We start from the raw sequence: 16,954 nt of genomic DNA on the forward strand, positions 1-16,954 counted from the left end.
CGTCCCAAACAATAACCAGTTCTCCGAAAGCATTTTTCTCTGTAAAACCCAGGACTGAGCAGGACCAAAAATAGTGATAGCACCAAGATATTTCCTGGCAGCTTTCCCTTTTTCCTAAAGGTCAGAGTCCTTGACACAGTCAATGAGCCCAGAGAGGCATCTCACAAGGACAGTCCCCTACATCTGGTCACAGCAATCTGTTTACGAGAACAGCAGATGGTGGGTAGTGCTCTCCATGGTGGTTCCAATTCAGTTCTACATCCACGGCATGATGGCCCATTGATGGTCATGATTCAGCTGGATTTTCGGTGACCTTCCTGTGGAGTCCTCCTGCCCCTAGGGGATCAGGTGCGGTGGGATGCCTACCTGGAAGATATCCTTTCCCCCTTTCCTGGGTATGGGCTCCAGTAACCACCTGGGGTTTGAAAGTGCCCTTGGGTACTTCTGCTTCAGGTTGGTCAGTACAGCCTGCTTTTCCAGTTCCACAACCTCCACAGGAGCCACGTTTACTGGGCAACTCAAAGATTCCCCCATGTCAAGGAGCCCTGGGAACCACGAGAGAAGCACTGAGACATTTTTCCTTCCATAAACCAAAGGCTTCTCTTGAGAGAAAACAGTTATTCAGAGTTATACCCACTAGAGGCTAAGCTGATTTCACCAAAGAGACACAGAGTCAGCTGGGTCCCTCTGACTGAGCACTTCCGATGTGTCAAACTCTGCTCAGGGAACCCTGGGTGAGGCCCAGGAGAGAGGGAAATGAAGTGGACAGAGCCTGGTGCACTACTGGGCAGGTCCCAGCCCGGCTGCTGGGGGCAGCACCTACAGGTCAGAAGGGCCCCAGCTGCTGTGGGGAACCCACAGGCAATCAGGTCTCAAGCTCTTCACCAGGTGCAAGAAGCTGGTGTGGGACCTCAACCACTGAGGGTTGAGCGAAAAGGCCCAGGATGCTATGGGCTGTGGGGGTGGGGCAGGTGTGTGAAGTCAGGCAGACAGCCTGAGTCTGGAGGCCACCTGACCCTCTGTGTGTGCTGTGCAGCCTCCTCTGGACTGTCACGCAAACACACATGCGTCTACACACATAAACACACATGTGGGCATATAGGCAACACCACATGCAGACTTGGACCTGTCCCTGCCTCTCAGATCAGCAATGGGAACTGAGGCCCAGTGTGGACAGAAGGGTTCACCCGGGTCGTAGGAACTCGGCCCTCGGAACCCCAGCCTGGGCCCCTTGCTGCCCCTTTGAAGGTGTGCTGCTTACACAAACCACAGCCCCACTGCCACAGGTTCAAAGCAAAACAAGCCCCAAACTCCTGAGCAAGGTCCTGGGGGTTCTCTTGGAGGGGTGTGAGCAGCTCTCGGGGTGTCAGGCCTTGCCAACGCTCACTCCTCTCCCATACTTCTCCCTTTGGGAGCAGAGCCTCAATCTGCATGGGGTTCCAGCCCAGCCTCTCCAGCAGCAGCTCCAGCCAGAGGGCTCTTCCCAGTCCCTGTGAGCAATGTGGATGGCGATGGTGCAGTTCCTGTGGCAGCTCCGTAGGGTCGCCAACAAGTCTCCAGAGTCATGGCCCCATTTAAGACCAAGCCTGCATAAGGCTGCCAGGAGAGGCAGGAGAACTCCATCTCCCCAGAGGTCCGTGGGCCTCACGTGGGCTGTGGAAACCCAAAAGTGTGACTGTCAATAAGCATCATGCATCAGCCCTCCGTGTTCATGGTCTGTGGGCTGACCTCTCCCCACAATGTCCCCTGGGGCCCTGGAACCCCACTGACAGGGATGGTGGGAGAGCAGAGAGTGTTGGCTTCTTCTTCCTATCCCCACGCACTCAGCTGCCAGGCCCCATGGAAAGGGCTGGTGATGCAGATGCCTCGTCCATCAGATGGAGTCTTTGGGGAGCTCAAGGAAGAAGGTGGCGACAGGTAAGGAGAGGCACTCAGGACAGGGTGTGTTCAGTTCCACAAAGAAGGTCACTGAGGCCAGGGGAGCACAGATGTGGGAGAACGGGAGCTTTGGCTTCACACCGGGTGAGTGGGTTCTAGCCCTCTCCCAGCAAAGACCCTCCTGAGCTTTCCTTCTCCTGCCCACCCCCACCCACCCTAACACTGTCAGCTCCCTCCTCTTTTCACCTCAAGGTGCTGCAGTCCCCATGCACCCTGGTCCCTCTTCCAGGGCTTCTGCTTGCAAATCCTTGGGCTCCAACCTCAGCTGGACCCTGGGACACCACCGTGTGAGCTCAGATCATCCTGCCAGGTGTCTCGCTCGGACCCCTTGGGAGCCACCCTCCTCCATCCCCTGGCTGCACCACTGCTATCTGCTATCAGCAGACACTCCTGGCCCCCACCTGAGTCTACAGAAGGAATAACAGGAGCAGGAAGAATTGGCACCAGTACCCACACACCAACCCACTTCGAGGACCTGGGATGGGCATGATCCAAGAATCCTAGAATTCAATCCTCAAATAACGGGGATAGGGGCAGTGTCACTGTCACCCAGTCTACAGTTGAGAAGGTGGCACAGAAGGATGAATAGATGGCCCATGATAATGGGGGCCCTGACTGCATCACCCACTATCCTTGCCTTTTACATGGGGAAGGGGGACCTAGTACCTAGCGGAGCTCAGATTCCACGGGGCTGCGTACCTGGCCCGTAAGAGGACAGTCACAACTGGTGGCTATACATCATCATCATAGGGCCTGAGCTTCAGTTCCACACTCCACATGAGCAACCTCCCCCTCTGGTTGACTCTCCCCGCCTGTCTAAAAGGACGTAAACATCACTTCATCTATTATGTCCTCCTGTTTAAGAAATCATACCCACTCTCAAAGACAAAGACCCGGGGACAAAAGCTGCCTTCTGTTCACTCCCTTCCCAACCCAGCGTCCTGCCAGTCCCTCCGCCCAGCTCCTCTCCTCTGCATTCCCTCCCTCTGTCTGGCTGGGGTGCCTTTCCCTGTGAGGACAGAGGCTCAATGAATGTTTAGGGTGTACATGAACCAGTAAGAAGGGTATTTTTTTACTGTTTATTTTTCTACATTCTTGAATAAGCTACGAAAATCTAGCTCTGTGTGTGTGTGTGTGTGTGTGTGTGTGTGTGTGTGAGAGAGAGAGAGAGAGAGAGAGAGAGATACAAGAATTCAAAAATTAACTATTTTATTTCTGTTTTACAGCTAAGTACTTTCACATTAAAAAATACGATTCCAATTCCATATTATCTTGTTACAGAGTACAAATAAAATGACAGATTCCTAATTAGTTTTACAAAATAGCAAAGCGCTTTCTCTTTAGTTAAATAACAATAAACGTGTGGCCTGTGTCATTTGTAAAGTTAGGTTCTGAAGCTAATAAACATTCTACTTAAAGTAACATTTTAAAATACCAAAAATAAAAGAAGATACATTTCTAAGTCACCCCAATGGAACAGAGACACAAAGATGTCATTCACTATGATTCCCTCACCCCCAGTCAGGCCCTGCACTAAGTGCTTAGATCACGACTGCCGTCCTAAGACACAAAGTAAAGAAATCTGCCCTGGATTTCACTCAGGGAAGAAGCTACTGGCCATGGCAGAAGAGCTTGCACTGGCCATGGCAGTAGTATCATCTGTGGTGCTAACTCTGGCCTGGGCTCTCTGTTCCTCCTCTCTCAAAGCCTCCTGATAGAAGCGTGTGAAGGATCTGGGGTCACTACCACTGACCTGGGACAAAAACTCCAGGACTTTCAACTTGGTGGTCTCAGCGTGGGCCCTGGGACCCCACAGGAACTCGTACCGTGCAGGATCGCTGTTGGGCACCTGCCGGTACTCCAGGTACTGTTCCTGCACCCAAACTCTGGTGAGGAGCTCCCTGGGCTCCCCATAGATGCTATGCTCCATCCCAGCATGCACCCCCATGGCATTTAGTGCTTCCCATATCTTCTCTTCGGGGACACAATCATCCTCCGAGAAGATTATACTAAGGATGAGTATCAGAAGGCCAGTCTTGGGCATACTGTGCTCATCGCTCACCATCCCATCATAGGTGAGGCCCAGGTTGGTGACTAGGGCATAGGTGTGGCTGGTGGGGTCCATTTCCTTCACATTAATGCCATAAACCAGCTGCATGCACTCAGAGGCCTCCCTAAAGATTACAGCAAAGTGGTCCTGGTGCTCTCTGATGATGCTACTCAGCATTTCTGCCTTTGTGGTCAGCTCCTTTGTGCGATACTTCAGGAGCAGGAACCTTACCAGATCAGCTACCTTATCATTAATCACGTCTTTGGGCAAGGACTCTGGGCCTGGCAGGGCCCAGGAGGTACTCGGACCCTCCCCTTCTTCGCTGATGGATTGGCTCAAGGGAGCAGCAGCGGCAAAGGCAGTAGGGGAGGCATGGGCACTTGGAGAGCTCTGGGGAGGATTCGATGCCCCAGCAGCAGCATGAACCTCCTCCTCCTCCTCATTCTCCTCCTCCTCCCTATTCTCCTCCTCCCCATTCTCCTCCTCCTCTGAGGTGCTTGGGTTACTTGAAAGCAGAGGATAGCAAGAGGAAGAGCTGGAGGAGGAGAAAGAGGAAGCAAAAGAGGTGGAGGAGGAGGAGGAAGAATCCTCTTCCACAGACACGGGAATCTCCAGCGAGGAGCGTTGACGCTTTGGAACTCGAGGCATGATGACTGATGTCAGGCAGCCACAGGAGTGCGGGCAGGAGGGGCGCAATGAGGACTCACAGGCCTGGGGGAGAGAGGAAGGGTAAGTGGCCTCAGCTGAGTACACCCTTGGCAGCTGTGAGAAAGTGGGAGTACAGGTCTCCTCTTTAGGGGTGCTCTTGGGCCTCACTGGGGTCTCTCCTCCTGGGTGGCCTGTCCCCTAAGATCCTGAATGAGGAAGTCCGATGGTTCTTCGGGGTACAGTCGGCATAGGCCAGGGCTCTGTGGCTGGCAGTGGGGTGGGGTCGGGTACTGAGGGAGTTCTCATCTATTCTGGCATGGGGGAGACCCTAGGGACCCATTCTAGGTCAGGGCAGGCACCTCACCTTGACTGCTGGCACTGCCTGGACCTCGTCTGCTCTGTGACCTGTGTTTTGTGCCTCAGACCCAGGCCTTTATCTCCTGGTTCCTGGAGCACCTGTAAGAGGAAAGGAGGAAACACCTCAGTGTGCAGGTGGCATGCACAGCCATGGGCCTCCAGTGCTGACAAGAGGGAGGCCAGGATGCTGTGAGGTCCCCACTCTTCTGGGCTGGATGGTCTCCTGCGTCCTCCCTCAGCGTCCTCTCCTTTCCCCTGGCAGGGCCTGGAATCTCCCCTTGCTGGACCTGAGGCTAAACTCTCAGAACAAGGCTACATACCCCTGAAACTGAACAGAAGAAAGTGAGCGGGCCCCACAACAGACCACAGCTGCCCAGAACCTCCCACGGGATACAGTATGACATGGCCAAACTCTGTGGGGTCTATCCGTCCTGGGACGGGGAGTCCCCTCAGTCCTAACTGTGACATCTGACAGGGTCTTGGATAACTTCCTGTGCTGACCGGATGCCACTTACCTTCAGACAGAAAAGCTCACCTTCCTGAGTCACTGGTGGAGGACGTGAGGGACAGCACGGCTAGCCACCATGTTCCACTTTCTCTCGTGGCTGACAGAAGTGGCAAAGTAAGGCTGGGACTCCCCCTGTTGTGATGTGAGGGGTTCCCTCAGTCCTCAGCTGAACCTTGAAAAGAGACAGCAAGACTCGGGAGCAGGGGAGGAGCATTAGGGTTCCTTCTGTCTTTCCTCAGATTGCTCACCTGCAAAGAGGTCAGGGCCCGGGCCACCTCCCGTCCCTCCTTTGCTGACCTGCATGTGCTCCCCTCAGTCCAGGTCTCTCACCGACCTGAGCCTGCCCCCCCATCCCCCCCGCCACATCAGAGCGCTCTCAGTTGGACAGCCCTGCCTGGTGTGTCAGAGCTGAAAGCGGAAGTGGGGTGCCTGTCCGTGAGGTCCACATTTGTTCTGGAGGACAATTCCCCCTCCTTCCTCCCGCATGGCCAATAGCTTGGCCACCTGCAGTGCCCGAGTGTCCTGGCTCTGCTGTCCATACGCCTCACCCTTTGTGCAAGGCCCCACCTCTTTCGCCTTCCTGAGAGCAAAGGGAGCGGGAGAAGCCATGGGAAAGCGATTCCAGAAATCCCAGGGCTGAGAGCAAGTGCGGGCGTCTGTGGGGTTCCCACTGTGGTGGGATGCAAGGTTCCCTCAGTTCTCCCTTAGGAACCTCCCTTGACTCTGGCAGGTGCTGGCCCCACCCTCTGCTGGTGTGAGGTCCTGCTCTTTATACCCAAGCCCCAGACTGTCAGACCCAGATGCACCAATGAGGAAATGCCCCCTAGGATCATCCTCCACGAGGCCTGGCGGATGGACCGTGGAGGGCCCTGGGCCCACCCTCTGCCGTTCTCAAGTATTGTTCCCGGTACCGACCCGGGGGTGCAAGTCAGCACAAGCTGTGTGTGGTCATCCTCCAGCGGGATCCCAGCACTGACTCTGGTTTGGTTTCCAGGGTCCCTGCGTCCTGCCTCAGGGTCCTCACCTCAACTCTGGCAGGTCCCTGGCCCACCGTCTGCGAGATGGGGTCCTCCTCCCCGTACAGAACCCCCAGAGTCTCTGAGACCGGGACTGACTCTGGTCTAGGTTCCAGGGTCCCTGGCCCACCATCTGCGAGATGGGGTCCTCCTCCCTGTACGGAACCCCCAGAGTCTCTGAGACCGGGACTGACTCTGGTCTAGGTTCCAGGGTCCCTGGCCCACCATCTGCGAGATGGGGTCCTCCTCCCTGTACTGAACCCCCAGAGTCTCTAGGACCGGGACTGACTCTGGTCTAGGTTCCAGGGTCCCTGGCCCACCATCTGCCGAGATGGGGTCCTCCTCCCTGTACGGAACCCCCAGAGTCTCTGAGACCGGGACTGGAAGCGGAAGGGAGGAAGGGGGTGTGGTCATCCTCCCACATGGCCCCCGCCCTGTGCTGACGGGGGTCCTCATCCTCACAGCCACCCCCACAGACTCTCAGACCCGCCTGCGGAGGTCAGGTAATGTCCCGCGTGTCCCCCTCCCGAGTCCTGCGGGCTGGCTCTGTGGGGGTCTGGGGACCTCCCATCCCCTACTGCGAGCTGACCGGGACTCTGGGAAGCTGCTTTGGCCTCCATGCGGAGGAGAGGCCCAGCTCCTTACCACTGCCCCTTCCCAGCCCCCGCTGTGCAGTCCGGACACCCCGCATGGCCACCCGCCACGGGGCCCCTCGCAGAGGACAGCAGGGGCACCTGTGCGGCTTCCCGCTGCGGTGCGGTGGGTCCCGGGTGCTCACCGGGACTCCCGCAGGGCGCGGCCTACCGCTGTGGGCTTCACCCCCTGCGGGCCCGGGGCTGGCTCTGCTCCTGATGGCAGGGGCCCTGGGGCCAGTCCCGTCTGCGGGACCCGGGTGGCCTCGGGCCTCCTCCCACGCAGCCGCCCACCACGTGGACCCTGGAGGCCCTGGGCCCGCCTGGGCCCTGTGGAGGGACGCGCCTCGCCCCTCACCCCCGAGTCCCCAGACCTGGCTGCGCCAACCACGACCGGCCGCGTGTGGCCACCCCCAGGGGCCTCCCAGGACGCAAACCGTTGTCCCAGGGCCCGGGGTCCCTCGCCTTCCCGGGCACCCTCACCTGGACTCGGGCGGGTCCCGGGCCGCCCTCGGGATGTGACTGTGCTTAGGATCTCCTGGGCATCCCCAGGGTCTCAGAGACCCGGATGCGGAAGTGAGGAACGAGCTCAGGCAGCGTCTCTGAGACCCGGATGAGGCGTGTGTGGTCCGCGTCCCAGAAGCCCTTCCATGTTGAGCCTGTGGTGGGGGCAGGGTCTCTTCCGCCCCCGCTGCTCACCCTGACTCTAGGCAGCTTCGGCCCCCCTCTGCTAACCAGAAGCCCTGCTCTTGATGGATGTCCCCGCCTGAGGCCCGTCCTGGAAGGCAGGTGGACCCGAACAGAATCGGAGGTTCTGCTGCCTGCCTCAAGGACAGCCAAAAGCAGGGGGCGGGTGCTGCCGAGAAAGGAAAGGATTGATTCCCGAGTCCCCTGACCTGGGCCAATGGTGGACTCCTGTCCCAAAGACCACTGTCCCCCTCCTACCTAAGCCCGCCTTTCTTGTTGTTGTCTTCATTGCCAACCGTGTTACAGAGGTCCCCTATTCCTCATGGACCCCTTCCAGCCGGAACCAGCCCCTGCCCCAGGCCTTCACTACACTATTGCCTGTGTCCATGGGTTATGCACCCAAGTTCTTTCTACGTCTCAGGATCTATTTTCTTCATCAGTTAATTTGCTCTTTGGACCCCACATATGAGTGAGATCCTGTGACACTTGCCTTTCTGGCTTATTTTGCTTAGCATAATAGCCCCTGGGTCCCTCCATGATGTCTCAAAGGGCAACAGAGCCTTCTTTTTGACTGCTGTATAGTGTTCCATGGTATAGATGTACCACAGCTTTTTTACCCACTCATCTGCTGATGGGCACTTAGGCTGTTTCCAGATCTTAGCTATTGTAAATTGTGCTGCTACGACTATAGCGGTGCGTATATTCTTCCTGATTGGTGTTTCGGGTTCCTTGGGATATATTTCCAGAAGTGGGATTACTGGGTCAAATGGGAGTTCTATTTTTAATTTTTTGAGGAAACTCCATACTGTTTTCCACAGTGGCTGCACCAGTCTTTTATTCCCACTAGCAGTGTACGAGGGTTCCATTTTCTCCACATCCTTGCCAGCACTTGTCATTTGTTGATTGGTTGATGGTAGCTATCCTAACAGGTGTGAGGTGATACCTCATTGTCATTTTAATCTGCACCTCTCCGATGATCGGGGACTTTGAGTATTTTATCATGTGTCTCTTAGCCATCTGTATGTCCACTTTGGAGAAGTGTCTATTTAGTCCTTTGCCCATTTTAAAATTGGATTGTCTTCCTTTTGTTAAGTTGTATGAGTTCCTTATATATTTTTGGTTATTAACCCTTTACCAGATGTATCATTGGCAAATATGTTCTTCCATACAGTGAGCTCCCTTTTCATTTTGTTGATGTTGTCTTTTGCTGTGCAGAAGTTTTGTATTTTGATATAGTCCCATTTGTTTATTTTCTCTTTTGTTTCCCTTATCCTAGGTCTTAGGAGATGCATTGGCAAACATATTGCTAAGAGAGAAGTCTGAGATTTTGCTGCCTTTGGTTTCTTCTAGGATTTTTATGGTTTCACAACTGATGCTTAAGCCTTTAATCCATTTGAGTTTATTCTTGTGTACGATGCAAGTTGGTGGTCTAGTTTCATTGCTTTGCATGTGCCTGTCCAACTTTCCCAACATTGTTTATTGAAGAGCATGCCTTGATTCCATTGTATCCTCTTGTATCCTTTGTCAAATATTAATTGAGTGTAATGTCTTGGGTTGATTTTTGGCATCTCTGTTTTCTTGCATTGATCTATATGTCTGTTCTTCTGCCAGTACCAAGCTGTTTTGATTACAGCGGTTTTGCAGTATAACTTGATATCTGATAGTGTGGTCACTCGAACTTTGTTCTGCTTTCTCAAGATGGCTCTGGCTATTCAGGGTCTTTTTTGCTTCCATGTAAACTTTTAGAGTATTTGTTCTAGATCTGTAAATATGCCATTGGTATTTTAATAGGGTTTGCATCAAATCTATAGATTGCTTTGGGTGGTATGGACATTTTAATGATATTAATTCTAGCAATCCATGAACACAGAATATTCTTCCACTTCTGTATATCACCCCCTATCTCTTTTTTCAATGTCCTGTAGTTTTCTGAGTACAAGTCTTCTATCTCCTTGGTTAACTTTATTCCTCAGTATCTTATTTTTTTGTTGCTGTTGCAATGGTAAGTGGTATTTTTTTTTTTTTTTTAGTTTAGTTTCTCTTTCTGAGAGTTCATTGTTGGTATGTAAAACTGCCATCTAGTTCTGGGTATTAATTTTGTATCCTGCTACATTGCTAAAGTCATTTATTAAGCTAAGTAGTTGGTTGGTGGAGTCCTAGGGTTTTCTATGTAGAATATCATGTCATCTGCAAATAATGACAATTTTACTTCCTCCTTTCCAATTTGGATGCCTTTTGTTTCTTCCTCTTGTCTGACTGCTGTGGCTGAGACTTCCAGTACTATCTACACTAATAAAAGAGAAACATGGAAATTGGCGTACGACCGCTACCCTTTTCATTGGCTACTGAGCGAGATATGCAAATTAACTGTCAGCCAAGATGGCCGCCGCCAGCCAGGCAGCTTGAAACTAACATGAGGCTTGGTTGCCTCAGTGACGGAGGAAACCAACGTTCCCCGCCTGCCGCTGCAGGCCTCTGAGCGGGCAGTGTAAGAAACTCTGTAACAAATACCGCCAGACTTCAGCCAGCAGATTCGCAACATTGTAAGCAAAGGCCAGAAACCTACTTTCAGCCGAGACCTAAGAGCTGGAGCCAAGCCTCAAGCTAAAGCTGGCCCAGAATAAAAAAAAAAAAAAGAAAAGAAAAAAAGGAGCAGTTGGGTGCTTCAGTCACCCACAGCCTGAAAACAGCCCTCAGCCCCTCACCCAGACTGGCCAGGCACCCCAGTGGGGACCCCCACCCTGAAGGGTGTGTGACCAGCTGCAAACAGCCATCATCCCCTCACCCAGGCTGGCCAGGCACCCCAGTGGGGACCCCCACCCTGATCCAGGACACCCTTCATGGCAAACCAGCCGGCACCCAACCGTGCACCAGGCCTCTATTCTATATAGTAAAAGGGTAATATGCCTCCCAGCACTGGGATCAGCGGAGCCAAGAGGCCTCCCGGCACCAGGATCAGCGTGACAGGGGACAGCGCCCAAACCCCCTGATTGCCCTGAGGCTCTGTGTGTGACAGGGGGCCGGGCCACAACCTCCCTATCCACCCTGCTCTGTTCGTGACAGGGGAAGGCACCCCAACCCCCTGAGCAGCCCTGCTCTGTGCCTGATAGGGGGGAGCTCCCCAACCCCCCCCCATGGGCCCTGCTCTGTGTGTGACAGGATAGAGCCATAATCTCCCCATCAGCCCTGTCTTGAGTGTGAGAGTGGCAGCATCCCAACCCCCTGATCGGCCATGCTCTGTGGGTGATAGAGGGCAGTGCCCCAACACCCTGATGGGCCCTGCTCTGCGTGTGACGGGGGCAGCGCCCCAACCCCCTGATTGGCCCTGCTCTGTGTGTGACAGGGTACAGAGCCCCAACCCCCCTGATGGGCCCTGCTCTATGAGTGACAGGGGGCAGTGCCCCAACCCCCTGATTGGCCCTGCTCTGTGCGTGACCGAGGGTGGCGCCGCAACCTCCCCATGGACCCTGCCTTGAGTGTGACAGGGGACGGTGCCCCAACCCCCCAATCGGCCCTACCCTGAGCGTGACTGAGGGTGGCATCACAACCTCCCAATCTCCCTGCTCTGTGCATGACAGGGGGCGGTGCCCCAACTCCCCAATCAGCCCTGCTCTGAGCCCGACCAGGGGCTGCACCTAGGGATTGGGCCTGCCCTCTGCCACCAGGGAGCAGGCCTAAGCCAGCAGGTCGTTATCTCCCGAGGGGTCCCAGACTGCGAGAGGGCACAGGCCAGGCTGAGGGACCCCCCTCCCCCCCCGAGTGCACAAATTTTTGTGCACCGGGCCTCTAGTTTATAATAATAAAAGTGTAATATGCTAATTAGACCAGACCCCTGAATGAACTTCCAGACATCATTCCCGGCGTCCTTCTGGAGGAAGCCACTGTGGCAGGGGCTGAGGCAGAGGCAGTTACAGGTGATCAGGCTGGTAGGCGAGCAGTTATGGGCAATGAGGCAGGCAGGCAGAGTCATTAGGGGCGATCAGGCAGGCAGGCAAGTGGGTAAGGGTCATGAGGCAGGCAGGCAGAGGTGGTTGGTGCAATTAGGCAGGCAGGCAAGTGGTTAGGGGAGATCAGGCCATCATGTGAGCAGTTAGGTGCAATCAGGCAGGCAGAGGGCAGGTGAGTGGTTAAGAGCCAGCAGCCCCAGATTGAAAGATGGATTCTCACTGATTCAGTTTTGGAAGATTGTATATTTCTGTGAATTTGTCCACTTAATCCACCTTGTTCAGCTTATTGGCATAAGGATTTTCATAGTATTTTCTTACAATCCTTTGTATTTCTGTGGGGTCAATTGTTACCTCACTTCTTTTGTTTCTGATTTTACTTATTTGGGTCTTCTCTCTTTGTTTCTTGAATGTGGTTAAAGGTTCATCAGTCTTGTTTATATTTTCAAAGAATTAACTCTTGGTTTCATTGATCGTTTATATTATATTTTTCATCTGTATGTCATTTATTTCTGCTCTGACTTTTATGTATTTACTTCCTTCCACTTGATCAGAGCTTTTCTTGTTGTTCTCTAATTTTTAAGTTGTATGGTTAAATATTTTATTAATTTTTTTTCTCTTTTTTTGATGTAGGTTTGTAAGTGCTATGAACTTCCCTCTCAGGACTACTTTGCTGTGTCCCATAGATTTTGATTTGTTGTGTGGTACTTTTCTTTTGTTTCCAGGAAGTTATTTATTTCTTTTTTGATCTTATTAGTAAGTCACTCATTGTTTAGTAACATGCTATTTAGCCTCCATGTGTTTGAATATTTTTGAGTGTTTTTACTGTAACTGATTTCTAATTTCATGCCATTTATTTAGGAGCACCTAAATAAAGAAAATTAAAAAAAACATTAGAGGACTTTAAGGGAAAGATCAATAGCAATAAAGTCATAGTAGGGGACTTTAATAGCCCACAGACTTCACTGGATAGGTATTCCAGACAAAAAATTACCAAGAAAACAGTGACTCTAAATGGCAGACAGGTTCAGGTGAATTTAAATGACATTTACCGAATATTTCACCCCAAAGCTGCAGAATATACGTTCTTCTGATGTTCACATGTGTTATTCTCAAAGATAGACCACATGTTAAAACACAAAACAAGTCTCTACAAGTTCAAGAAGATTAAAATCATAACAAGCATCTTCTCGGATAACAATGGCATGAAATTAGAAAAAGCTGCCACCCCCAGCTTCTTTACAATCAACCCCAGCAGAGGGAATCACAGTTTCCCAAGTACCCTGGCTCAGGCCATGCACATCATTTTTTAACTAAGGTATTACATATGTGTCCTTATCCCCCCATTGCTCTCCTCCACCCCCCACTCATGCCCTCACACCCTGGCCTCTGTGTCCATTGGTTAGGCCTATATGCTTGCATACAAGTCCTTTGGTTGATCTCCCCCCCTTACCTCCACTCTGCCCTACCTTCCCTCTGAGGTTTGATGGTCTGATCGATGCTTCTTTGTCTTTGGATCTGTTTTTGTTCATCAGTTTATGTCGGTCATTATATTCCATATATGAGTGAAATCATGTGATGTTTACCGTTCTCTGACTAGGTTATTTCGCTTAGTATAATGCTCTCCAATTCCATCCATGCTGTTGCAAGTACGCTGCAGTAAAAATGAAGTCCATTCACAAGTGAGTGCTGGTCGCTGGAGGCCCACCGCCTCACCTGTTCTGTTACTTGTTTGCAGGATTAAGGGGACACCTAACCCCTTCCTTATATGACTTCAGCTCCTGCACTATCATCCTGTGGGTGGATATGCCCTGCTTATGTTAGTGTGCCCACTACTAACACAGGGCCTTCCAGAGGACACAGGCTCAGTGAATGTCTGGGGAGTAAATGAACCACTGAGCAGGGGTCGTCTTTATTCAGATGAAATCCCCCCACTTTCTTGCCAGAACCAAGGATCCTTGGAGAAGCTGTTTCATGGAAAGACAGATGAGAAAATATAAGAAGCAAAAATTAACAACCTTTTGCTTTTATTTTTCTATTTCTTAACTCCATGGATTTTACTGCTGAGTTCTTACACATTTCCAAGGAAATCCTATTATAATGTCATGTTATCTAGATTGGGATCACAAACTAGGATGGGAAGGGTCCCAATTTTCATTACACAGTAGCAAATCTCTTACTCTTGAGCTGGACATGCAGAAATATATATGTGATCAATGTCATTTACAAACTTACATGCTAAAAGTTTATGAAAACTTCTATGTAAAGGAACATTAGAAAATTTCCTTAAAAATTCACAAAATAATAAATCATAAATTTCTCAATCACAATAGGAACCTAAACCTTTCCCTGGGCCTCACTACTGGTTTGTTCTCAAACAGAGTTGAAAATTGGACGCACTTTATGCCCAGCAAAAGAAGTTAATGCACATGGACCTGAAAAGTGCCTGGATGCAACTCTGGCTCAGGCATAGTGTTTCTCATTGCACTCAGGCTCATCAGGCAGGGATGGGAGGAGATGGAAATCCCTATTAACCGTGTGCATAAACGTGAGGGCTTTCTCTGTGGTGGTCTCAGCGTGGGCCCTGGGGCCCCACAGGAACTCATAGCGTGCAGGATCACTATTGGGCACCTGGCGGTACACCAGGTACTGTTCCTGCACCCAAACTTTGGTGATGAGCTCCCTGGGCTCCCCATAGAGACAATGTACCTCCCCATCATGCACCCCTAAATCATTCAGTACAGCCCAGATTTTCTCCTCAGTGGCACAATCACCCTCTGAGGCGATCACACACAGAAGTGTGACCAGGAGGCCTGTGTTGGGAAATTTGTGCTCATCGCTCACCATCCCATCATAGGTTAGCCCCAAGGCAGTGACCAGGACATAGGTGTGGGTACTGGGGTCTACTTCCCTCACAACAACACCAAATACCAACTCAATGTACTCAACGGCCGCACTGAAGAGCTCAGGAAAGTGGTCCTGGTGCTCTTTGATGACACTACTCAGTATTTCTGCCTTTGTGGTCTGCTCCTTTGCACGATACTTCAGGAGCAGGAACTCCACCATTTCCATCATCTTCAAACGCAGTGATTTGTGGAGCAAGAAATCGGCATCATCTTCAGGGCCTCCCTCAGTGTTTGGACCCTCTTCATCTCGGATGCTGGAGTTCTCATCTTCAGATTGGCTCCATGGAAAGGCTTCCATGGCATGGGGGGAGGGGCAGGCACCCTGAGGACTCTGGGGAGGACTTGATGTCTCAGCAGCAGACACCTCCTCTAGGCTGTCTATAAACAGGACTGAGGGGGAGGAGGAGAGAGACAGGGCATCTTCCTCCTCCTCCACCTCCTCCTCCTGCATAGCCCAGAACAGCTCCTCCGCCACCAAGTCGGGGATCTCAACTGGGTACGGAAAGTCTTCCTCAGGCTTCAACGGCTCACTCATATGATGACCAGGCATGATGACTCGTGCTCGAACAGTGACCGAGTGTGGGCAGAAGATGGGCGATGAGGACCCACGGGCCTGGGGAAGAGTGGGAGTGAGAGAGGCATGAGCTGAGAAACACACCCTAGGCAGCTCTGACAAAGGTGACTACATGGGCCTCACAGGGCTCACTCCTGATCAGTCTGCCCACTAAGAGCCTGAAGTAGGAAGTGACATGACTGCTCAGGGTATAGAAGGCAGAGCACAGGGTTCTGTAGCTGACGGTGGGGTGTGGAGGTGTCAGGCAATGTGAGGACCCTCTGACATGGGTGGGGAGCCCATGGGGACATATTCATGGTCAGCACCTCACCTTAATTCCTAGCACTTCCTGGCCTCCTGCTGCTCTGTGACCTGAGAATATGTAGAGTAGACCAAGGCCTTCACCTCCTCCAATCCAGGGTCTCTTCTGGAGGGAACAAAAGGGCACCTCAGCATGCACATGGCAAGCACATTCCTGGGACCCCAAAGCTGACAGGAGGGGCGGCAGGACTCTCTGAGATCCCCTCTGTTGTGGGTGGGAGGTTCCTCCTTGCACACGTAGGATACCCACCTTTCCCCTGCCAGGGCATGGCCCCTCACTGCCTTCTGCTGGCCTGAGGTCAAATGCTCAGAACAAGACCACACACACCTGACACTTCAGTGAAGAAACTGAGCTGGCTCCACATGTGATCCCTCTCCCAGAGGATCAAGAAGGGGGGACGGAAGATTTGGGTCCATCTATCCTGGGTTAAGGCTCTGATCATTTCTCACCATGACGCACTGCAGGGTTTCAGACACTCTCTCTGCTGACTGAGCGCAATCTACTTAGACTTAGGCCTCACCTCCCTGAGGTACAGGAGTAGGAAGTGAGCTGAGGTAATCCAGGCCCTATTGCGAGTTTCCCCATTGCTGACAGAGGAAGCAGGGTAGGTCTGGGTTCCCATGTGCTCTGCTCCCCTTCAAGGCTCACCTTGATTCCTTGCAGGAACCGGGACTCCTCTCTCTGCTGACAAAATGTGGTTCGGTGGATGATAGGACGTGTGGTCTCACACCAAGGTCCTCACCTTGCTGATAGCTCTGAGACAAAAGTGAACAGGAGCTCCATCTGCCCCCACCCCTGTCCAGGTTATCACACAACTGACACCAGGGCCTGGGCCCATCCATTCCGGGTAGAGTTCCCGTAGTCTGGCCTCAGGATACTTGCCTTTCTTCCTGGCCTGGACTGGATCTGAATCCAGCTGACTTGATTTCACCCTGAATAACTGTCCTCAGTGACAAAAGCTCAGGACGAGCAGGCATGTGGAAAGGGAGAGCATGTCACACCCAGGTACCCCTGCCTGGGGAATCTGGATGCTGAGGACAGGACACTCCCTGATGCTGAGGGCTCTCTTCTTTTCTCGGGGAGCTCATAGCTGCAGTTTCCCACAAGAAAGCATTCACAGCTTTTTTTTTTTTTTTTTTTTAAATATATTTTATTGATTTTTTACAGAGAGGAAGGGAGAGAGATAGAGAGTCAGAAACATTGATGAGAGAGAAACATCGATCAGCCGCCCCCCGCACATCCCCCACCGGGGACGTGCCCGCAACCCAGGCACATGCCCCTGACCAGAATCGAACCCGGGACCCTTCAGTCCGCAGGCTGACGCTCCATCCACTGAGCCAAACCGGTTTCGGCAGCATTCACAGCTTTATGACCCTTCCACAACCTCAGCTTC

The 16,954-nt window shown here is 52.2% G+C and overlaps 1 protein-coding gene across 1 annotated transcript; it reads right to left on the reverse strand.

The window, feature by feature from the left end:
- Positions 1 to 3,532: 3,532 nt before the first annotated feature.
- LOC308511882 (melanoma-associated antigen 10-like) lies at positions 3,533 to 14,984 on the reverse strand (the record flags this gene model as incomplete). The annotated part of the gene is made up of 3 exons (XM_081081722.1): positions 3,533 to 4,523; positions 5,001 to 5,092; positions 14,625 to 14,984. The coding sequence occupies 3 exons, from the start codon at positions 14,982 to 14,984 to the stop codon at positions 3,533 to 3,535; spliced, it is 1,443 nt and encodes a 480-aa protein (XP_080937848.1).
- Positions 14,985 to 16,954: the final 1,970 nt, after the last annotated feature.

Source organism: Myotis nattereri, assembly GCF_964212035.1.
Source record: "Myotis nattereri genome assembly, chromosome: X".
Taxonomy (NCBI): Eukaryota; Metazoa; Chordata; class Mammalia; order Chiroptera; family Vespertilionidae; genus Myotis; species Myotis nattereri.